The sequence below is a fragment of the Molothrus ater genome, chromosome 18, assembly GCF_012460135.2.
Source record: "Molothrus ater isolate BHLD 08-10-18 breed brown headed cowbird chromosome 18, BPBGC_Mater_1.1, whole genome shotgun sequence".
Classification (NCBI taxonomy): domain Eukaryota; kingdom Metazoa; phylum Chordata; class Aves; order Passeriformes; family Icteridae; genus Molothrus; species Molothrus ater.
Window position 1 is genome coordinate 11,158,518 of NC_050495.2, and position 23,416 is coordinate 11,181,933.

Genomic DNA, 23,416 nt, shown 5'->3' on the forward strand with positions numbered 1-23,416 from the left:
ACGATGGCGGCGCGGGTGTCACGTGGCGCGCGGCCCCGGACGCGGAAGTGCCGCGCGGTACCCGCGGGACGGCACCGGCAGGGCAGGGCCGGGCCGGGCCCCGCGTTGGGCACTCCGCGAGCAGGGCCGGGACTGCGCCGCGCTCTGCTCTGCTGTGGCACGCTCGGCCCCGGCCGCGCTGCCCCGGGGCTGTGAGCGGCACGCAGCGTTGAGGTGTCCGGGCTTCCTTCGCGCCCGGACTGCGCCGTTCTCCCCGGTGTCCTTCCCCCGGGGCTCTGCCGGAGCCGCCGCGCTGCTCGCTCTGCGCTACTGCCCCCCGTGCGGGTAAGGACCCTGGCGGGCCCCTGTGCCCGACCGGCCCTCGCCGCTGCTCCGGGCAGGCACTCGGGTGTCTCGATGCGCTTCTCCTTCCCTGTAAGCCAGCGGCCGAATGGACGCACGGTTCCATGGCTGTTTCCTGACTGTAGGCACGGCAGCGGACTGGAACCGCTTGGCTTTGTTTGCTCTCCGCTCCGGCCCTGCTCTTTGAGGCGCCCTCGGTGCGGATCTGCCGCCTCGCAGCACCAAGCGGCGCTGCTTTCCAGACCCGCACCACTTCCAAGTTACAGACTTTGTTTTAACAAATTTTAGTTATACGGGGCTTTTTCCCCCACCATGACTTTCTAGCTCGGTCATTGACTTTTTGTAAAGCACTTCTGCAAGCTCAACCCTTTAATCTATTACAAAAGCACACTTTTAGTCCCTCTCTCCTTGTGCCTGTACCTGTAGCTGCTCCGCACTCTCCTGTGCTGGGCGCAGCTCTGCCGCGCTGCGGTGAAATCGGCCGGGACAACGCGCTGTGTTCACGTGCAGAACGTAAACAATGGTTCTGCATTGACAAGAGATCTGTGTTTGCTTTCCTTTCTATGTTAGATATGCAAGATGCCTTTAACCGTCTTGGCTCGAAGCGTCTGAGAGGAACTGGAGCTCAAGATGAGAACCAACAAGGTGTACAAGCTTGTCATCCATAAGAAGGGGTTTGGAGGCAGTGGTCAGTATCTCCTTGCTCATAACAGTGAGACCAATACTCAATTGAAAGCAATTGTTTTATTGTAAAATTGCAGTTGTAAAAGAGTGAAGATGTAACAAGCAGTATTTCCAGCCAGAGTCTGAAAGGCCCTTTCTGATAACAGGATACAGCAAAATAAATGCACGTTTGTTGGAAGAGACCAAGATTGTATCTAAAAAGAATTGCTTTATTTTTTCTTCCTCCCTTTTGTTGCAATACTTTTCTCTTGATGTGGTGTTTCTAGTCACCCTAATGAGCGGTATATATGGTATATACGTCAGTGACTTATGACTGCACATAGATGTGTTTCTGAGCACTAATAACAGTGCTACTGATTGGATTGCTCACTGTTTCTAGACTTACACATTGATAAATCTTGTTGAGATTCTATAGTTGTCTACTTTCCTGCTGGTGTTTGTTATATGAAAAGTACAGAAGATGATTCTGGTTGCCTAAATAAGACACAGTCTTTTGTGAGCACTTCTTTTGTGAAAGTTCTGTTGAGTTGTTTATGCCTGCAGGAGTGGCTGGTTGGGGACCCTGTCATGTGGGGAATAGAAAGCATTTTGCTAATGTGTTCATCTTGGTTTGGAATATTTATGTGTGCTGAGCTGTTGTAGGCAAACATGCAGGTGTCTGTGTTTAGTATATGTCTGTTCACTGCCCTCATTCATTTCTGTCTTGTAGATGATGAACTGGTGGTGAATCCTAAAGTATTTCTTCAAATCAAGCTGGGAGATGTTGTGGAAATTGCACATCCCAATGATGAATACAGGTGAATTCTCTTTGCTGATATCAGTGAGGTTGAACACTGAAAGGATCTGTTCCTGTGTAGTGCTTTCTCGAGTGAAAGGCTTTTAGGGCTGACATAACTTTGCTTCAGGATGCTGCCATAATTTTTTTCTGCCTAAAGAGAAGTAAAGAGGTTAACTTTAACAAGAGTGCTTCCTTAAAATTGATGCAATTCTTTGTGTTTGGTGTTAGTTTGCTGATCTTCTGTAGGCCAAGTAGCACCTGAATATAGAATTGACAATGTCTGTATCCTCTTCCTAGATCTGCTGTTACCTAAGGATTATTCTCCTATCCTACAGTATATCCTAGTCAAAATTAAAATTTTGTGGCCTTGTTGTATGAACCTGTTCATCCTTCAGCCTCTGTCTGAAAGGCAGCGGTACAGTTGTGTGAGGATCTGAGAGGTTTTGTGTGACCTGGTTTTCCATTTGTAGTTTCATCTTTACCTCAAGAATGCCTCATAATTATGGAGAGTGTAAGGAGCAAGACAGAGAGACAGGTGGAGAGGATGGTGTATGAACCCTTCTAGAAAATATTAATGTTTCTTTTTAGCTTATCCTGTAGTCCATGTTACTAAATAGTTTTGTGTGTGATTTACCAGAGACTGTTGGTATCTCAACTTATCTACCTTTTTTCTCTTCTCCATGCTAGTCCCCTGCTTCTCCAAGTGAAGTCACTTAAGGAAGATCTGCAGAAAGGTAAAACTTGAGACTTATGCACAGTAAAATCATAGGAAGGGTAACATGGCTGGGCTGTACCTGTGACTGGCTAGCATGTGTATTTCATTTCATATGAAAATCAATGCTTTGTCTGTTTGGCAAGGGGAGGATTAGAATTTTAACAGAAAAGGGGCAGTTCTAAATCTGCCTTTGTTTGGGTAACACAAGTATGGTTTAAGCAAACCTGGCCTTTTGGCCTGAAATCTGTGTTTCATGGCAGTCTGACTGTGCTGGTTTTGTGCCTGTAAACCACTTGGAACCTGTTGGTGACATTGACTTCTCTGCTGTCCTTTCTTGTTCCCTGGCAGAAACCATAAGTGTGGACCAGACAGTGGCACAGGTGTTCCGCCTGCGGCCGTACCAGGATGTCCATGTCAATGTTGTTGACCCCAAGGTCTGTGCTTTTGCCACTTGTTTCCATCCATTCCCTCACTTGACTCAAGTTACAGCCCTGTGACTTTGCATCTACAGTAGTCTGGGGGGGAAAAAAGGCTTTTAGTTTTTGTTGAAAGCTATTTAGTCTTCTTCTCTAAGAAAGTGAGCCTTAGGCTTTTGAATTATTTGTTAGTTTGTTATGTGTCTCTTCTCTCCCTACAATCTCTGTTCTCTTTTTGAACTCTATGATTCTGCTTCAACAGAGCTTGGGAGAAATGTAGATATTTTCACATATATTTAAATTTCAGAAATTCATGAGAACCAGGCACAATAAAGAAAAGCAGAAAGTAGCCTAGTCAAAAGAAGAGCCATGGCCTGGATTTGCTTTATTTGGTACCACAGAGCCTCTTAAAGAGAGGCATTTCCTGTAAATGTTCCAACTATTTAAAGAGCTGCAGTCAGAACTTACATTCTGCACAACACAAAAGTCTGCAGGAAATGAGGTTTCCTTAATGTCATCAACAATGGCAATAATTTATTTCAGCTTCCAATGTGCACTAGACTTACAGTACAGATTCATTCCTTGGGCTTTTTCTGATCACACTGAGCAATGATTGCAGCTCACAGTAGTTGAGGTACATGCACAACTTTGTTATTTATTTGTATGGGCTTCCCCTTTATCTTGCAGTTTTAGGGACATTGACTTGCTTTTGAATGGCCCCTCTTGTAACATTTGGTTATTAAATGAACAGATTGGTGTGCCCTACTTAAAAACACCCACTAAAATCTGAGCAGTGTTTTTCATCCATTTCCCAGGAGGTGACCTTGGACTTGGTGGAGCTGACATTTAAAGATCAGTACATTGGGCGTGGGGATATGTGGAGGCTGAAGAAGAGTTTGGTAAGGCCCCTGCTGCCCTTGGGCAGGGTGCAGGTGATGAACCCTTAGCTTTTGCTTGCTGAGAAAGAAAAGAAGTGCTTTGCAAAATGCAGAGAGCCAAAGACAGTGCCTACAGCTCCTGAGGACTTTGTGCTTTGAGTGGCACATCAGAGTTGGAGAAATGGGTGTAAATGTTGCAGAAAAACAAATCCCATCCTTTCCTACTCCACTGGTATAATTCTGATTACTGCCTTGGGCATTAAAAATGCTGTAGAGAGTTTTTTTGCTTATGTTCTGAATTTTAATGATTGCTACATTTGGAAGGAATTGAATCCAAATGTTTTTCAAGTAGAAGTGTGCTGAAGTGTCCCCTCCCTGAGAGTACCACTTAATAAGCAGCTATTAGAACATCTTCTGCCTGCATCTTTGAAGTGCAGTCTTTAGTTCCTCTAAGTGCAGTGAATTAGGCAAATGATCCCAGTTAGAGCTGATCTGTGTTAAAAGTGATTTTCTGTGTCTATTACAGAGGTTCTGTAGGCTGAGCTATTACTTGTAACTACACTGAATGGGTTTTGTGACTTCTGTCATAAAAATCATGTTTGAGTGCCAGTGGGTTTTATGTACATTGTTCTTCTCACTTTGAGCCTGCTCTTCTTCTAACACCTGTAACTCTTCTTTCCTAGGTCAGCACATGTGCATATGTCACCCAAAAAGTTGAATTTGCAGGTATCAGGTCAGTGTCTCCTCTGAGGGCTTACTGTTACTTACTGCTTTAACTTCATAATTTTTAAGTATCCAACTGGAGACTCTTCTCTGAAAACTCCTCCATGTTTCATTGTTCCCTCACTCATCTACAGATTTCTGTCTGCACCATGGGGTGGGGGAAGGCTTCTATCTGGTTTGGGGTAAAAGAAACTAATAGTAGGGCAGCCAGCTACACTTGTGGCCTCTGATGGAGGCCAAATAATTTTATTTTTATCTCTTTGAATATTTACTCCCCTTCCTAAGCTGTACTAATAGTTCAGAGGAGATTACTTCAGTTGCTTTTGGGGTGACACAGGGACCAGGAAATGTGCAAATGCAGAGGGAAATGGCTCTTTGACATACTTTGGGTTAAACATCAGGTTTTAACCAAATAAGTCCATCCTTGACTGCAGATTTGGTTACATCTCTTACTTGCTCAAATACTGATTCTCCAATCTTCATATTCAAATATTCTGAACTTTTCTTTCAGAGCCCAGGCAGGTGAACTGTGGGTAAAGAGTGAGAAAGTCACTTGTGGATACATCAGTGAAGACACCCGGGTAAGAGTTCAGGAAACAGGGGAAAGCAGTTTTTCCCTTCTTTTCCTTTCCTGCCAGGATTTTTGTAATTCTGCCTTGCCTGCAGATTTGTGTGGACCATTGGAATTGGCTGTGTTGTGAGGTGAAGAATGGCAATAAGTTCAGGACAATGAATCATTATTGAACTTCAGCTCTGCTAGGAATGACTTGTTAGAGGGGAAATGCCAGCTTGTCAGAGAGGAATGTCCCTGTGATGCCAGAGTTGGATGAGTTGCTGTGTAGTTGACCTCTTCATTTGGGCCTTCTAATGAATGTACTTGGTTTTAAATGAGGTCTTGCCTTCCTTTGCAGGTGGTCTTCCGCTCCACTTCTGCCATGGTTTACATTTTTATCCAGATGAGCTGTGAGATGTGGGATTTTGATATTTATGGTATGTAGGGAACTGTGGCTGTGGCTGGTCACAGCTGTCCTTTCTGCCCCTGCTATTTTTTTCTGCTACTACCAGCAAGCTAAAATATCCTGCCTTTAGCCTAAGCAGTGCTCCAGGGTGTGCTGTGGTGTTTCCTTAGATCATTCCTTGCAGTGCCACCCATTTCTGTCCCTGTCTGTGCCATCCTCCTCCTGTCCCTGTAGAGCCTGGGTACCATTATCTATGTCAGCCATGAAATCACTGTGAGCACTGGAAAGGTTTTCTATGGAAATGAACATGTTGGGTGATGGGGGCAGGTGCAAGTTTGTCAATCCTGAAGCCAGAAATGTGTGGAAGTCCTGTGCAAAGAGGACCTTGATGTTCTATATTTCTCTAGACATTGGCTTCTTGAGGAAGTGAAACCTGCCTTAGCCCAGGTTGAAGTTGGTAGCTTCAGCTGGAAGTATTACAGCTTTAGGCATTAAGAATGAGTCACTTCTCTGTTGTCATCCTGGTTTTTTTCTGGCTTAATTCTTTAGCAAACCTCTTGCCACTTCCTTTGACCATGTGTTTAGGCATATGGAACTGGGCAACTATTCAAATCAGAGCAGGGGATCAGTTGAGCATTTTCTGCCTAAAACACAGTACAGATGCTTTCACAGCATGCTGCCAACGTGTTGGAAAAAGGAATTAAAGGTCTGATCCTTCTGGCATTGTCTTATGTTTGCATCCTCTGAAAAAAATGATGCTTTTAAATCTTTTCTTCATAAAACAGTCATGCTTTTTAATCTTTTTACCATCTTATCTTAGTGATATTGCCCTTTATTATGCACACAGCTGCTCGAGATTTAATAATTATAATTGTCCTAGAATCTTAGGTTTAGATATGCCCCATATCTAACTTCTATAGATGAAGTAACTATTGTTATCTGATGCTTGGGAGATTTTTATTTTGCAGGGGATCTATACTTTGAGAAAGCTGTGAATGGTTTCCTTGCTGACCTCTTCACAAAATGGAAGGTAAATAGTTGACTGAGTTCAGTTTTAGTTTTTTATTTTTCTGTAATTGTTAGGGGCATCTCTCTGAACAGTAACACATCAGAATATCAAATTGCTGTGGGTATAAACAAACTGTGTCAACTGTCTGTTTTCTTAACAAAAATCTTGGCAATTACAGAGAGGAGCTTCTTTAGAGACTGGTGGAGAGTGCTCCTGGTAAATGTGATATGGCCAAGCAGCACAGAATCTGCAGGACAGACCATTTGTTATTTCAGAGAGGCTGATGGAGCACTCCTGCAGATCCATTAATGCAACAATCTAGGTTTTGTTAGTTACCTTTGCTTCTAGCTATGAGGGAAGAAAGGCTGTTACTATGTGTATATACACAACTTTCTACCAAATGTGAGTTTTCATATTCTCTTTTTGCATTTGTTCTTCCTGGACAGGAGAAGAATTGCAGCCATGAAGTGACAGTGGTTCTATTTTCGAGAACATTTTATGAAGCAAAATCTATAGGTATGCAAATTCTCTATTTTCATGTTTCCATTTTTAAACCGATCTTGTCTCTTGAAAGTTGGTCACAGGCTGACAGGGACTTTTTTCTCTTTTTTTAATTGCCATTTTCAAAGTATTCTCTACCAAGCACAGTAGGTACACAGCCATTGTTATGAAAGTACTGCAGTCAAGACCTTACACAGAAGAGTGCTGCAAATTTTCCTCATCATACTCAAGCTGTCATATTGGTTTAAAAGCAGTTTTTTATTGTATAGGAGGTCTGATATTTCTTTTTAGTTTGCTTGCTGGAGGCTTTTTGTTGTTTTTTTAGTTGTTTATTTTTACTGGAAATAACAGTTTTTGCTGGAAAAGATTAGTCATTTCTATAGAAGAGCATAAGATAAGATGTGTTTTTCCTTCCATTTCAGATGAGTTTCCTGAAACACATCGTGCATCAATTCGGCAGGATCACGAGGGAAGATTTTATGAAGATTTTTACAAGTATGTTTTCCTCCCAGTTCTTTTCACCTCTTGTCCCACACTGTGTGTGCAACCCAATGCACCCTTTTGTGCAATTCTTTATCGTTTGTTCATCCCTCTCATTTCCCCTCATAGCTTCTTTCCTGGGCCTCATCAGGCTGTGTTTTCTCTAGAGTTGTAGTGCAGAATGAGAGGCGGGAGGAGTGGACCTCCTTGCTTGTGACCATTAAAAAGCTTTTCATCCAGTATCCTGTGTTGGTACGACTCGAGCAAGCAGGTACAAGAATCTTCCTTTCCCTGCTTTTATCCTTTGTTCTCTCCTCTTTTTTAAAAAAATTATTTAGCTTTTCAGTGAACTATCCATGTTTAGTTGGAGTCTGGTGTCATGCTACTTAGTGCTCTCCTGGCTCGGCAATTTGCCTCAGTTTTTCTGTGGAACTTAATAACATCAATTTTACCATTTACATTTTGCCATTTACATTTTTGAACCAATAGTATTTAGTACAGGTGTAATTTTCTGTGGGTTTTTTATTATATAAAGCTAGTATACAGGAATAATGATTTGGATTTTTCCCATCTGAATACTTTTCCAGAGGGCTTTCCTTCAGGTTACAATTCTACCTCAGCACAAGGGAACTACCTGGAGGCTATAAACCTTTCCTTCAATGGTAAGTTACAGGCAATGGGTAAAAATACAACCATTAAAACAGCTGCCATTAAATGGCTGTGGACTTAGGTTACTTCTTCCTTAACACTATGAAGAGGAGGGGAATATTAGGGGGTCACCTGCCTTTCTCTGAAAAGAAACATCCAGGGTGTTCTGACAGTATTGCTGCTTTCTTGTCACTGTCATATTTTCTGAAAAATTCTCTTTGCCCAGGATTTTCTCCTGGGAAGCTGAGAAGCCTCAGCTTCTCCTGTTTTGCTGCTTTGGAATGTGGTCTGGAGATTGTTTATCCAACATGTGAATTGTTTTTACTTAATGGCCAATCACAGCCAGCTGTGTCGAGCCTCTGAGGAGTCACGAGTTTTTATTATTCATTCTTGTTAAGCCTTCTGTCTGTATCCTTCTCTTTCTTTAGTATAGTTTTAGTATAGTATTCTTATAACACCACACCACACATAACATGAAACAAAACATAACATAAAACATATAACATAACATATAACATAAAACGCATAACACATGACACAATGTAACATATACCACATGACACAACATATATAACACAACATAACATATAACATATGACACAACATAACATATATAACACATGTAACACAATACAACATAACATATATAACACATGTAACACAATACAACATAACACATAACATATAACGTATCCTATAACACATAAAATAATGTAATTAATATATAAAATATATAATATATAATAATAAATCAGCCTTCTGAGAGCATGGAGTCACATTGCTCATCTCCCCCTTGTCCTGGGGACCCTCACAAACCCTCCATTTCTCTGTGGCAGTGTTTGACAAGCATTACATCAACCGCAACTTCGACCGCACGGGGCAGATGTCGGTGGTGATCACGCCCGGCGTGGGGGTGTTCGAGGTGGATCGGCTGCTCATGATCCTCACCAAGCAGCGCATGATTGACAACGGTAAATAACTCTGCCTCTGCCTCTCTGCAGGCAAACCCAGCTGCTTCTGGCTGTGAAAAAGTATCTGCTGTAAGCTGTGTGCTGTGTCCTTAGCTGCAAGACTTGTGTCTGCACTGGGTATTGAAATGAGCAGATTTTCAGAGTGCTTACAGGCATTTAGTTTCTTTTGTTTGTGACAGAGAACTTCACCTCTCTGTGCAAACCTTTCTCTTAAAGGATAATCTGGCACAAGTTGCATTAGTTTAGGAAAATAATTTCTGGTATCCCCACAGGTACTGTTGGTTTGTAGCCATACCATGGGACCATTAACTAGCATTTTTCAGTATTATTGCCTCTTATAACATGATGTGAATACACATTGGGTCTTCAGTTCAGATTGGTAATCTGTTTTGTCTTAGCATATCAGTCCTGCTTGGATAGCTGAACCCTACTCTTGTCTCTTTACAGGGATAGGTGTGGATTTGGTGTGCATGGGAGAGCAACCCTTGCATGCTGTCCCACTCTTTAAGGTAAGGGTGCTTTCCCTTCCCTTGTTCCTGCTACAAGTGTTACTCATTTTGTGACTGGCTGGGTACAGGTAGTTGCTTCTCAATTACTCTTGCAGCTCCATAATCGTTGTGGCCCTGGTGACTCACGAATGGGTGATGACTACAATATCCCACACTGGATAAATCATAGGTAGGTGAATTCTATCAGCTTTTGCTAAACACTTCTGCTTTGCTTTACTCTTCATAATCTCTTGAATTCTCTTTCTTATCTCCTCTGCTTTCCTTGTGAAGCAAAGGAAATATTACATTATTCTTGCAGAACTCTGGGCATTAATGCAACCTGACAGGGTTTTCAAACAGCTGGTGTGAATCACTGCAGTTGTGTAAATCAGGAAGAGTTATGTAAATGGCACAGTAGCAATGGATGTCTTTCTGTAGAAAGAGAAAATGAACTGAGCAATACAGGTGCTAAGCATATTAAGAAGTGTCTAGACTGAGGCTGTGTAAGTATCAAAGCCCTGTCATTAGGCAAAGAGTAGCTTCTTTCAACCATCCTTCAGTGTTTTCCACACTTTTTTTATGCACAGAAAGGTATCCCTTTATTCAATAGCTGACCCAGGTTCCTGGTCTGCTTACTGTGTAGCACACCAACTGTGTTGAGTTCTTAAAGCCACACTTTTTTTTCTTTCAGTTTCTACACATCCAAAAGCCAACTCCTGTGTAACAGCTTCACTCCACGGATCAAGCTGGCAGGAAGGAAGGTGGGAATTTTCTGACTTCTATTTTCTTACTAGCTTGTCCCATAGCTCTTCTCAATCAAGCATCACAAGTATTCCAACAGCTGGAACTAAGTTTTTGTGTTCAAAGGCTGTGAAAGCAAAGCTGCAAGGTTTGTTGTGGGGATTGTGAATGAGAGGCAGTTTGTAGGTCTTTCCTTCCTAAGTTAAACTGGGTGAGAAATGTTTTAGCCACCATAAAAATTAGTTTCGTTCTGTAACAAAGAACTGTATGGAGAGGAAGAAGGGTGTTGAACATTGTGCTTTTCACACAGGTCTGTGGAAAGTATCAGTATTTAATATTTCTGAAACTGTCTGGCTGTCTCACTGAGTCAGCAAGCTAAACTTTGTCTGCTTGGTCACACTGGGGATGTTTCTTTAGAAAATGCTGACTGATTCCCTCCCCTCTGTCTTTTGTTGCTCTTTTTTTTTTCTTTCTTGTTTGTTTTTTTGATCACTTCACACTTCCTTTGTGGGATCCTCCAGCCACTGACAGAGAAAGCAAAAAATAATCGTGATGCCTGTAAGTAATTCTGTTCTGGAATGATCTGTCCCACTCACTCCCAAAACTAACCAAGACCTGCAGGAAGACAATGACACTTCAGCCCAAGGAAGGCACAATTGTTACAGAAAACCATCAAACTCATATTTGAGTATTTCCCACATTTGTTATTTGGGATGCTAATGTGCATGTGCCAGTTGACTTTTTGGCAATTATTAATTTAGTGTTTAGGATGTATGGGGGAAAGACATTATGGCCTCAGCCAGCCTGAGGCACCACCTTTGATAATTGAGCTGCTGCAGCTGCTCTGCTCATGACACTTTGGGATTTCTTCTGGAATAGATACTTTCCTTGGGGGTGGGAGGTGGATACTCTGCCTTGCCGACCTTGAACATTGTTGAAAGATGTTCCAGTGCTGTATGACTTTTATTTCAGCATTAGGAGCTCCAAAGGATGCTGAGAATGCCTTGCCCATCCAGGTGGATTATGATGGCTACGATGCCCAGGTGTTCAGACTGCCGGGCCCAGCCAGAGCCCAGCGCTGCGCCACTTTCAGGTGAGAGGCTTGGGAGTGCCCTGCTTCTGGAGTAGCCATGTTATGGTGCTTGATACAGAAAACACTTGGAGAAATACAAAGAGAATTGGTCTCCACATGCTCACAGTTGAACAAAAAGCTTCATCTCTGTCTGATCTTCATGGCTGGTTGTCTGGTGTTTTACTTCTAAAATAGTGGGTGGGATCTAGGAAAAAGCATAAATCTATTTTTCTTTAAATCTTTCATTTTGTTTGAAGTGGAATAAAGTTAGTCTATCTAGCAGACTTTTCAAGGGGGTTAAGGAAGTATTTGCACATTAGACTTGCACAGGGTTGTAGAAATAGGTTGTTCAGTGCACTGGTTAGTAACTGGTGAACAGAGTGGTGAGGAATCCTCCCTGAAAATGATGCTTGTCTGAATGAGAGAAGAAGCAGAAAAGCTGAGTGCAGGTTCTCAACTATTCCATGTCCTTTTGTCTGTTCATTTGAGCAGCCTGTAGGAACCCATGCTTATAGTAAATCAGGGCAGCCCCAGCAAAGGGAGAAAATGACAAGGAGGACTCCATTGGTATCAGAGGCTAATTAATTACTTTATTATACTATATTACACTACATCTTAACTGAATCTGCACAAGCACCCCACTCAACTGCACAGAATCTGGTGACTGTCATCCAATAGTCCTGACACACACAGGGATTCAATTGGTCAATGAATCAAAACACTCACACCAGAATCCTGTTACCAATTACCAATTCCCTTCAGGTAAACAATCTTCCACAATGCATTCCACTTGTGAACAACAAGAGGAGCAGCAATTGAGATAAGAATTGGTTTTTCTTTCTCTGAGGTTCAGAGAATGAGAATCCCAGAAGATATCCTTGGGAAGTTGTGCCCTGCTTTTCTCTGTGAAGAGGAATGTGGCCACACATGCTGAAAGATACCAGCACAATTTAAACAGTTCATAATTCCAAGGAGTTTCCCTATAGCTACGTGGTTCTGTCACTGTGGGCTGAGGTCTCTAGGCTCGGCCACATCTCTGCCAGGTCTGTAGGATTGCAGAGGGAGCTGAGCAGGTCCTTTCACAGCCCTTGTGCTGGAAATGTTCCAGTGTTCTTGTGTTGTGTGATGCACAGAAGTATAAATTACCCAAGCAGTCAAAAAAGATAGTGGTGGCTTCCCTGTAATGCTCTTCTTGAGTTCACCTGCTGAGCACTGAGTCTTTTGCAGGCCTTGAGCCTGTGCCAGGGCCCTGCTACCCTGGCCTTGACGTCTGTTTGCTGCCATCCCGTGAGCAGGTCGGTGCGGGAGCGGGAGAGCCGCACCAGGAAGAGCTCCAGCTCGTACGACGTCTCGTGCAGCCCGTCCCTGCAGGGCCGCGCGCTGCCCCCCGAGGAGGTGAGGAGCCAGGCTTCTGACGACAGCTCCCTGGGCAAGATCTCCAACATCCTGATGATCCCACGGCCCCACCTGCACCAGTGTGAAGTCAGCAGCTCCTTGGGCTACACCAGCACCAGAGGTCAGCCTGGGGCATGTGGGAAGGCGCCTTTGGTGGGGAGAGAAGGGGGAAGTTTGTGTTGGTGGAGATGGTGCTTGTATTGACACTCATGGTACAGCTCTTCCATAGCTGCAGCTGGGTGTGCATTCTCCCTTTGTCATCCTTGTCCAATTCCATTGCTTTTTTTTTAATAGCTTGTCCTAAATAGAAGTGTCCTGACACTGATTTGCTCTTTTCCCTTGCCTATTGCCTTCTTTAGTACTTGACTATTCTCCTGTGCCTGCATGCAAGTGTGGACATACACAAGGAACTTGTATTATCCAGGTCACCTATAATCTATTGAATGAGAACTGGCCTTAGCAGTGAGCCCTAGGGGCCCCTGCTTATAAAATTTCTCTATGGGGATTTGTTGTCATTAAGACTCACTTTCTGGATCCTTCCTTTTGACAATGTACTGCTGAGCTGTCTCAGTGTGTTAGCAGTGCTTGTACTCCTCTTTTCTTCCTTTCCAATTTAATTTTGTTCTCAGACAGTATGCAGTATCTTCCACAAACCCAGCTCATTTCTAGGTAAATTGTATTCCTCCTGCAACTGTTTCATCTTCTATAAAATTCTCTCCCTGAAGGCTCTTCATGGTTTTTTTCATGCCATGCTGTATGACACTGCTACCATATTTATCCTGTCTCAGGAATCGCAGTTGCTGGTGTGGAGCTGTTCTCACACAGTGAGAGTGACATCACATCTACCATTCATGTTTTCCCCTGCTGTCAGTTAATACAACTCTGTTCTTTCTTTGGTATTTCTGTTACTCCTTTAGTTTGAAGGAAGGCTGTGTGACCCAGCTGAAGGTGTTCAGCTGGATGAGGATGTATGTGGATTAGGACTGGCAGGGAGGGAGGAGTCAAAGAAACTGAGGTTTTTCACGTGTTGTATTTGACAATATAGAATGGTAAATGAGACCCTTCTCTTTGGGATTTCCACTTGTTGGGCAGAGTACTCAGAGTAATTGCTACTTATCTATCTGGTACATTTTTCTCTCCTATTTCTAAATAACTGCACTTCTGTTCCACACTGAATAGCGACAACTAACTGGTATCTGTGGAGATCATGTCCCATGTCTTCTGGGAGTAATCCCTGATTTCAGTGCTCAGATCTGAATGTTACAGAAAAGACACGTGTACAAGGCTCAGCTGTGGCTTCTACTGTGTCTTTGGTACTCATCCTGAAGTTTCTGTTATGTCAGACTTTTGATTTCTCAAGAATCCTCTAAGGTCTGAGTAGCCTTTCATAATTGGCTTAGCAAGTGGTTTCTTAATGGATTCATTTAGTAGAAGTTTATAGCAGTGCTGTAATGGCAGATGGAGTAATGATTTTTCTTGTCTGGGTTCTTGTTTCCATTGTAACTTTCAGGCAGGATAGGAATTGCTTTCAGCTTCTCCTCTTGCTTATTTTTTAGGTCTCCTTATTTCCCCTTACCCTGGGCAATCTTTATATCCCCGAGCCGTTAATTCTCTTGTGCTTGGCTCCTGCAGGGTCTCAGGCTGAGTTGTGTGGCTCGGTTGTGTTTTGCAGATTTCCTTGAGAACATGTTGGAGTCACAGCAGCGCGACTCCAGCGCCCCGGGGCGGTTCCACGTGGGCAGCGCCGAGTCCCTGCTGCACATCCGCCCGGGCGGGTACGCGCCGCAGCGCGCCCTCATCAACCCCTTCGCCCCGTCCCGCATGCCCATGAAGCTGACATCGAACCGCAGGCGCTGGATGCACACCTTCCCCGTGGGTGAGCTCCTTCATTGCACACCTTCCCCGTGGGTGAGCTCCTCCTTCATTGCACCCCTTCCCCGTGGGTGAGCTCCTCCTTCATTGCACCCCTTCCCCGTGGGTGAGCTCCTTCATTGCACCCCTTCCCCGTGGGTGAGCTCCCTCACTGCACCCCTTCCCCGTGGGTGAGCTCGCTCCTTGCACACCTTCCCCGTGGGTGAGCTCCTTCATTGCACACCTTCCCCATGGGTGAGCTCCCTCACTGCACCCTTCCCCGTGGGTGAGCTCCTTCATTGCACCCCTTCCCCGTGGGTGAGCTCCTTCATTGCACACCTTCCCCGTGGGTGAGCTCCTCCTTCATTGCACACCTTCCCCGTGGGTGAGCTCCTCCTTCATTGCACCCCTTCCCCGTGGCTGAGCTCCCTCCTTGCACACCTTCCCCGTGGGTGAGCTGCCTCCCTGTGAAAAACGCCAATCACTTGTTTTTAAAATTTTAAAAGTTTAATAGTAATAAAATGGTTATAAAAATAGTAATACAATTAGAGTAATAATAATTTGGACAATTTAAATTAGGACAATATGAGACAATAAAGACAAAGAGTTACAGACGTCTGGGTACCTTTTTCTGGGCAGCACAACCCCAAAAAAGGACCCATGTTAACAAAGGATTAACTCTCAAAAACAACAGCCCGTTGCATATTCATACACCTCATCCATGATGCATAAATTCCATTCAAACACAGGATTCTGTCTGGTCATCATCAACTTCCTTCTAATTCTAACAGCACCTTCGAGGCGGGAAGAAGTTCATTTCTTCTGATAAGAGGGCAATAAATTCTTTTTTTCTGAAAGATTTAGGTGTCCTGGGGCTGCTGTCTGGTGCAAGTGCCTCATTCCTTTCTTAAAAAATCCCACTAACATAGTTCTTATTTTAACTACAAAAGTTGCCTTTTAATTACAAGACTACATTTATTATTAAAATGTTAATACAGCACTATTAATCAATACATCAAAATAGATATGGTAAATATCTGTGTAGAGCCATATAATATGCACTTTTCGCACTCCCTGCACACCTTCCCCGTGGGTGAGCTGCCTCCCTGCACACCTGGCTGCTGTGGCTTTGTAATCCTTGTCCAGGATTAGCACAGCAAGAGAGCCAGTGAGAGCTCTGTGGTATTAAAGTGCTCTGCACACTGCACTCATTAGTGTGCAGGCCAGAGCAATCCTCTTTTGGGAAATAGCTCTATTTGCAAACAAGCAGCAGCAGGTACAGAACAATTCCTGTTGAAGGGAGCCTAACTCATAACCCTGTTGAAGGGAATTGTAACTACAATTCGGGTTGATTTTCTGATGCTGAATTGTTTGCATAATTGTTTAATGCCTTTTAAGTAGGCCCTCCAAAATGTTTTCAAAAATATTTTGCTTCACTTGTTTCAGAGGAGATGGCAGAAGTTCAAGGCTTTGAAGATTTTGTGAACATGCTTTCATAATGTCCGTTAGCTCTCATTGCTCGTGCTGTTGGCAAAAGAGGGGAGAAGAAACTTAGGAATCGGTGTAGATGTGGTGATCAATGATCCAATTGTACCTGTGTAGGTCCCTCAGGAGAAGCTATCCAGATCCATCATCAGACCCGGCAGAATATGGCAGAAATGCAGGGCAGTGGGCAGCAGGACCTGACGCATTCCTCTGCAGAGCTGCTGGAGCTGGCTTACCATGAGGCAACTGGCAGGTGAGCCATTGGCTCAGTCTTCAATGTCGGCTTTGTAGACCATGAGATCAGGTCTGTAGATAACCAGCTAAGCTTTATTTCTCTACTGAGGGGATGTGAGTAGCTGGTTCTTTGCTGTCCTGCAAAGGCAGTGCTTTGGTTACTGCTGGAGGCAAACAAACAGTAAGGACATTTATGGAATGTTGTCATGGCCTTCTCTGTGCTGCTGCCCTTGTGCCGTTCCATCTCTGCAGACATCAGCGAGGGAAGATTTGCTCCCAGCCCGGGCTGGGCTGAGGCAGAGGGGCTGAGGGCTCGCTGGTACTTTGCCAAAAGCAGGGGATGGCACGAGTGAGCAAGGCTGTACAGAACAGGCTGCTTTGTTTCTCTGCAGACACGGCAGCTCTCGGCATCCGGGGGATGGCGGCTCCTTCCTGAGCTTCGGCGGGACGGAGGAGTTCGGGAACGGGAACGGGCTGGGGGCCGGCCCCGGCGCAGGTAACGGGGCTGGGGCTGGGGCTGGGGCGGGGCCGGGCCAGCGCTCGGGGGATGGGGCGGGACTCAGGGGGGACAGGCACGGCCGAGCAGGAGGAATCCAGAGAGGGAAAACAGTGATCTGTTCGTGCACTTACTTGTACTGCTTGGTGTATGGTCGTTCTTTGGCTTGCTTTGTTGGTTTTAGTTTAGTTTTGTTTGATTGGTCAGTGTCTCTACTTTTCCAGACGTGTCTTACAAGGTTTGTTATAGAAAGATGCTCATTGTTTACTGATAATAAGCTCTCAGAGCAGTGATGTTCAGGCACAAAGAATAACTAAATATGCACTGGTGCTCAGAAGCCTTTTTTTTCTTGGTGGCGTTTCTGTTATCCTTTAGAGAAATAATGTGTCTGTACTTTCAGTTGAAGATTACCTCTGTGTTCCTTAACTTACCCAGACATCTGAATTAGTGAAAATTCTCTCAACATTTCTTTTCAGCCCTGTAAATGGAACAACATGCCATATTAAACATTCTGCTGTGTTGTCTGGTTTTTTGTGACCTACCCTCTGCTTTTGTAGATATGCATTTTAGTTAGGCACTTGGAAAAATGTTGAACTTTTGGACTACAGCATTCAAGACTTATTTTCTCAAAAATAATTTGACATTCTTTTCTCAAAACCAATTTAAAGAGTTTTTTTAAGAATAAATTTGCCCTTTTGAATTACATTAGATTAAGACAATTTTGTTTTCCATTATGCCTTGCACTGTAAAGAAGTTAGCAGACTTAATTTTCTTGTGCCTCATTTTGTATTCACAGAGTAACATTTAAAATTATTTTCTGTTGCTGCCTTCTGTGAATTTTTCCTGATTACATTTAATTTTCTTGCTTTACATTTTTGGTATTTTCTGGCTTCCAGATAGGCTCTGTTTGTTTTTGCAATTGCTAAACTGCATTTCAGCTGGCTGCAGTTTGCACAGTGTAAATGCAGAGTATGGCCTGGCAATAAACATGCTTGCATTTAGGAATTTCTTTGTGTCTGTGGACCCTCACCTGTCTGTAGGGGCCATACTGGGTACTCAGTGCCTGGACTGAGAGTTCTCCCTGATGGTTTGAGTCACCTATGAAATGAAGCACTCTGATGGGGGAGTTGTGTTTTTTGGAATTAACAGAAATTTCTCATTGAGTCTGGTTCTGCTCTGCTGCATGGTTTGGTGCATCACAAGCTTCAGGGTGAAAACGATCCCATCTATTTCCCTTGGGACGCTGTCGCTGGTGCCCCGCAGGTGGAGGTGGTAGCTCAGAGAGGGAGATGCTGCAGCTGCAGTTCCCGGTGTGGATGGCAGATGGCAGGAGGAGCTGGTGCAAGGTGAAGGCCGCTCGGAGCCAGCTCCCCTGCGGGTTACCGGCACTGTCAGTGGCAAATATCCACCCTTGCTCTTACAGGGGAACAGCTGTGCTGCTGATACCAATTTCCTGGGTAAATCTACCTAAGCTAGTTTTAAACAATAGTTCCCTTTAAATGTTTGGAGGCTTACTGAAATTTTTATTTTGATAAAAGGCTTTGAAGGCAGCAATTTTTCTTGTCTCCTTAGCAACTCTTTTTGTTCTCGTGTGCCACACCAGCTGTTTATAGGAGCTCATAGCATCTACTTTTCAAGATGTTTCACTATTTTTGGGGAGGAGAGTTTTGTTTGGGTTTTAGCTGTTGAGCACTTCTAGTGAGATATTCAAGTTTGATCCGAGATGTATTTTCTCCTCATTAATTGGCTTAGTGTTTTTTTTTCTGCTGTGCAGAACCCTGGGATTTTCCATGCAGAGAAATTCTGTATCTTAAAACATCACACTTTTGATTTATTTTTATTTGAAATTCAAGAGAAGTGCGTAATTGCTTAAAATAAAAACCATTTTTTTCTTGTAGGGGTGAACCTCAAAACTCAGAACAAGGATTCCTTGGAAGATGCTGTCTCTAATTCTCCAGATCCAAGTAAGCAGGAGAAAGGTTTGGAAGAGAGTTTGCATAGGTGGGAAGATGGGGAGGGAAAGGGCATGTACATATATAGAGGCATCAGGAGGTGGTAGGAAAGAAACTGAGGAGCCTCCTTGGCTTTTGGCAGAGGTTTATTTTGGCCTGCAGTAATTTGCAGGATCTGCCTGTACTGTCTCACTGTGGTTGCAGTTCTGTAGTTCTTAAGAACATGTGAAGCTGTTTGTTGTGTTACAGCTGAAATTCTTTCCTTACCAGACACTATTCTGCAAAAAGTTAAAGCTGCTGAACTCTTATCTGCCCCTCAGTATGAAAAGTTTGTTTGGTACCAGCTTGCTGAAGTAGAATTAGTACAGTCAGTTTCTGAATTTGGTACCATTTACTGAGAAATATCTGCCTTCATTTCCTAGAGAAACAAGTGTGTCACTGCTTAAGAAAGCATTTTCTTTGTAGCAGTCTGTCATACATTACTTTTTTGTGCAGTGTTCCTGCCATTGGTGTTAACAGTTTTATACTAAAATAAATTTCTGTCTGTAGGAGCTTTATGACAAGAAGTTAAGCATCAGTAGGTGATACAGATTGTTTGAATTGGGTCAGAATGTAATGCAGTAGTGTGAGTGGTCAGAATGTAATGAGCTGATGATTTGGTATAATCTAGTTAGCTTTTCCTTTTTAATGTCTAGTTTTACATCCCTGTAATCTCAAAACTGCAGCATAACTCTAGGAAAGGGTGTGGGAAAAGATTGCTTCCCAAGTTACTATTTTTCTGGTCTTCCCACCCCTCTGGATATATCTTCTGTTTTTATAACTGTGGAAATACTCCCTTTTCTGCTGTTGTACTATTCCAGAAAGAGGCTGGTCTGTCATTCTTTCTCTCCTCCTCTCCAGCTCCTTCTGCAGTTGTCTAGGATGCAAAACTGGTCTGATTTTCTTGTTCAGACTTGGAATGTTGATCTGTTTATTAATAATCAGTAACTGCATCTGACTTGCTGTAATTTTGGGAGAGCAGTGGCTATGTCAGCTCTAGCTTTCAATCAAGAGGAAATTAAATGTATTAACTTGGAATGCCTTTTGCATGATGGGATTGAATCAGCATGTGCACTGCATTGTTTAACAAACTCTGTCTCTTTCTCTCCCTCCCTTCTTCCCATCCTATTTTCTTTTTCCCTTCCCATTCCACACCCCTTTTTGTCCCTGTTGACTTTATGCCAACTGTTTTTCATCTCTCATTCTTCTAAACTCTCCTCTTCGTGCACTCCTTTCATCCTGCTCTGCACCCTGTTTCTGCACGGGTGACCCCACGTGTCCCCCTTGTGTTCCCCCATGACACAACGAGGCAGTTCTGACGCTGTCTGCTCCCCCCATAGTGCCAGGCTTCTGTTGTACAGTTGGAGTGGACTGGAAGTCCCTGACCACCCCTGCCTGCCTGCCCCTCACCACCGATTACTTCCCCGACCGCCAGAGCCTGCAGAACGACTACACCGAGGGCTGCTACGACCTGCTGCCCGAGGCTGACATGGACAGGTTTGGCCAGCACCTCCTCTGTACAGTCCTGTGCTTAAGGAGCAGGTGATGGAAGAGGATCACCAGCTTGTCTTGGTTTGGAAAGACTGGTGCCTGCTAAGGAAGGCAGGAGCCTGCCCTGAAATGGAGAATGTAAACCCTCCCCACCCCTCCGAATTGCTGTAAATTTTAAATTAAGGGGCTCTCAGGCAACAAAAACTATGGGAGCAGGAAATAACAGTTCTTTAATAGGGAAAAAAATAAACAATGCAGTAAATGAAAACAATACTGACAGAGTCAGAACCCAACCTGACACCCTGTGGGTCAGGGTGTTGGCACAGTCCCATTGGAATTGTGGCTGCAGCCCTCCTGCAGTATCAGGGGTGGTTCTGCTGGAGCAGGGATCCTGTAGAAAAGGGTGGAGTCTCTTCCTCTGAAGATCCAGTGGAAGAGGCAGCTGCTGTTCCTCTGAGAAATCCAGTGGAGAAGCTGAATCTCCAGATTATATCTGAGTAGGAATGCTTGGCTCCTCCCTCTGGGCTCACATCTCCCAGTGTGATGCTGTAGTTCTTATCAGCCATGCAGGGACACTCAATGGCCTCTTATCAGGAGATGTCCCCTCCCAAGGGAGGAATGATAAGGAAAACTGCCCACTTGACAAAAGGCAACTGCCATACAGATGGTAATAGAATACATCTTGCCTTGCAGTCTGGAACACAAGTGAATGATGGATTGCTAACAGAGCAGCAGAATACTTACATTTTTATTATTTTTTTCCAGTGATATCTTTGGACCTTTTCTGATGTTCCCACCTGACAGTATGGTGTGCTCCGTAGATTTGATGTTAGAAATTGTTTGGATGCAAACTTTTGTCTCTTTTCTGTTGTGTTTTGGTCAAAATATTCAAGCTATCATCTCTGTTAATCTACTTTCTAGCAAGTGTTTTGGAAGCACTAAATGAGCAAATACATGTCGACACAGTATTTAAGATGCTTATCCTCCCTCTAAAGGATATTTAGTTTAAAGAATCTTGTTGGAAAACAGAATTAGTTGGACAAATAGAACTTCTCTGCTTGTCTCAGAGGTCTCTGGTAAATATTCTTTAATAGGGTTAGTTTGATTTTTACTGAAGCAGTCTCGTTATCTTAAATTTTTTTCAGTCTTTTCATAACTTATAAGACATCAAAAGACCTGCCTGTGTTGCTGCTTTATGGGAGCAAAACAAAAGTATTAATCAGGGTGGTTGAAATACACAGGAAGTAATAGGATTAATGAAGAAACACCTGAAGGAAATGTCAGTAGGAAGGCAGAGTTCAGAGCAGGAGCTGCACTAAGATGAATGTGTTCTCTAACCCCTCCCTGCTCTCCACTTCCCGCTGTGGGAGAGGCTGGAGCATTGCTGCCCACTGGCATTCTGAGCTCTCCTGAACATGTACAAACTGCCCTGAGGCTGCCTGCAAAGTGCTGGAAAAGTCATCTTTGGGGAATTTATTGTTCCACAACTGCTGTAGGCAAATTTGTTATTGGTTGCCAAACTGCTTTCCAAGGCAGCAGTAAACACTGCCAGACAGCTCATCACCCTGTGCCAAAGGTGCCCCTTTCCCTCCTGCTCCCACAGGCAGGTGTTCCCAGGCACAGGGCTCCAGAGCAGAGCTAAGAAAAGGTGTGTGGTCAGCTTCCTTATCCTGCTCTGCTTAACCTTTGTGTCCAGGAGGGATGAGGAAGGAGTGCAGATGACAGCCCAGCAGGTGTTTGAGGAGTTCATTTGTCAGCGCCTCATGCAGGGCTATCAGATCATTGTGCAGTCCAAGCCGCAGAAGCCGGCCCCGGCCGTGCCGCCCCCGCTCAGCAGCAGCCCCCTGTACAGCAGAGGTGAGTGACCTGGCCAGCCTTTGCTCTTCTGCCAGCCCCAGTCACCTGCAATTAGGCACATCCACCAATTGCTCAGCTCGCTATGTTGGCTGTTCTTTGGTGGTTCTTCCCAGGGAAGTTCTGAATGGGGGTGTAGGAATCCCAAATGCTCTTCTTTGCTTATGATATCAGCACATCTTAACTCTAAGAGCAAAGGCTGCTCCCTAAAAATGTGGCCTGAAAGCTGGGGTTTAGCTTGTGCTGAGATCAGAAGCTCACTTCTGGACTCTAGCTCTGGATTCTCTTCCTATAGGCACAGTTTTTTGTTAAAGTTCTGAGTACTGCAGTGTAATGGTGTTCACAGGGGTCCCAGAATGAGGGAAGAGATGAGAATCTTGACTCCATGTTTCAGAAAGCTGATTTATTATTTTATGATATATATTATATTAAAAGAAAATGATATATTAAAACTATACTAAAAGAATAGAAGAAAGGATTTGATCAGTAGGCTTGAAAGGAATAGAAAGGAATGGAATGATAATAAAATCTTGTGACTGACCAGAGAGTCTGAGACAGCTGGACTGTGATTGGCCATTAATTAAAACCAACCACATGAGACCAATCAAAGATGCACCTATTGCATTCCACAGCAGCAGATAATTATCGTTTACATTTCATTTCTGAGGCCTCTCAGCTTCTCAGGAGAAAAGATCTTAGCAAAAGATTTTTCAGAAAATATGTCCATGACACTGCAGTAAGCTGAAAGGGTTTTGCTTTTTACAACCAGGTCTTGTGTCAAGAAATAGACCTGAGGAAGAGGATCAGTACTGGCTGAGCATGGGCCGGACTTTCCACAAAGTCACCTTAAAAGACAAAATCATTACTGTGACTCGCTACCTGCCTAAGTGAGTATCTCTGCTTGAGCAGTTTGCTGTCAGTGTTCTGGTGAACGTTCTTCTGCAGCTCTGGGCTTGCTTGAAAGAACACCTTTCTTTTTAGGAGAAGAAAGAGAAGCATCAGTATCAATAATACTGAGATTAATGCTTGTGTTTGATCTTTTAGGTATCCATATGAATCTGCTCAGATAAACTACACCTACAGCTTGTGCCCCTCACACTCTGACTCTGAATTTGTCTCTTGCTGGGTAGAATTTTCCCATGAGAGACTGGAAGAGTACAAGTGGAATTACTTGGATCAGTATATCTGCTCTGCTGGCTCAGAGGATTTCAGGT

General features: G+C 43.9%; 1 protein-coding gene across 4 annotated transcripts in view; it reads left to right on the plus strand.

Annotated features, from left to right (window-relative positions):
• Positions 1-97: 97 nt before the first annotated feature.
• DEPDC5 (DEP domain containing 5, GATOR1 subcomplex subunit) overlaps positions 98-23,416 on the plus strand; it is a 43,041-nt gene continuing 19,722 nt past the window's right edge. For 2 of the 4 annotated variants that reach the window (XM_036392916.2, XM_036392919.2), the window contains exons 1-29: positions 98-324; positions 913-1,030; positions 1,736-1,823; positions 2,492-2,538; positions 2,868-2,953; positions 3,751-3,834; positions 4,497-4,546; positions 5,048-5,117; positions 5,448-5,526; positions 6,464-6,525; positions 6,951-7,020; positions 7,428-7,500; positions 7,653-7,756; positions 8,073-8,147; positions 8,970-9,104; positions 9,552-9,613; positions 9,709-9,782; positions 10,284-10,353; positions 10,855-10,891; positions 11,306-11,426; positions 12,701-12,921; positions 14,473-14,676; positions 16,254-16,389; positions 16,763-16,866; positions 18,765-18,830; positions 20,171-20,354; positions 22,045-22,205; positions 22,972-23,089; positions 23,247-23,414. In XM_036392916.2, coding sequence (XP_036248809.1) covers positions 973-1,030; positions 1,736-1,823; positions 2,492-2,538; positions 2,868-2,953; positions 3,751-3,834; positions 4,497-4,546; positions 5,048-5,117; positions 5,448-5,526; positions 6,464-6,525; positions 6,951-7,020; positions 7,428-7,500; positions 7,653-7,756; positions 8,073-8,147; positions 8,970-9,104; positions 9,552-9,613; positions 9,709-9,782; positions 10,284-10,353; positions 10,855-10,891; positions 11,306-11,426; positions 12,701-12,921; positions 14,473-14,676; positions 16,254-16,389; positions 16,763-16,866; positions 18,765-18,830; positions 20,171-20,354; positions 22,045-22,205; positions 22,972-23,089; positions 23,247-23,414 — 2,807 coding nt within the window. In that variant the 5' untranslated portion in view covers positions 98-324; positions 913-972. The remainder of the gene's footprint in view (positions 325-912; positions 1,031-1,735; positions 1,824-2,491; positions 2,539-2,867; positions 2,954-3,750; positions 3,835-4,496; positions 4,547-5,047; positions 5,118-5,447; positions 5,527-6,463; positions 6,526-6,950; positions 7,021-7,427; positions 7,501-7,652; positions 7,757-8,072; positions 8,148-8,969; positions 9,105-9,551; positions 9,614-9,708; positions 9,783-10,283; positions 10,354-10,854; positions 10,892-11,305; positions 11,427-12,700; positions 12,922-14,472; positions 14,677-16,253; positions 16,390-16,762; positions 16,867-18,764; positions 18,831-20,170; positions 20,355-22,044; positions 22,206-22,971; positions 23,090-23,246; positions 23,415-23,416) is intronic. The other 2 variants (XM_036392917.2, XM_036392920.2) reach the window with 1 other exon arrangement.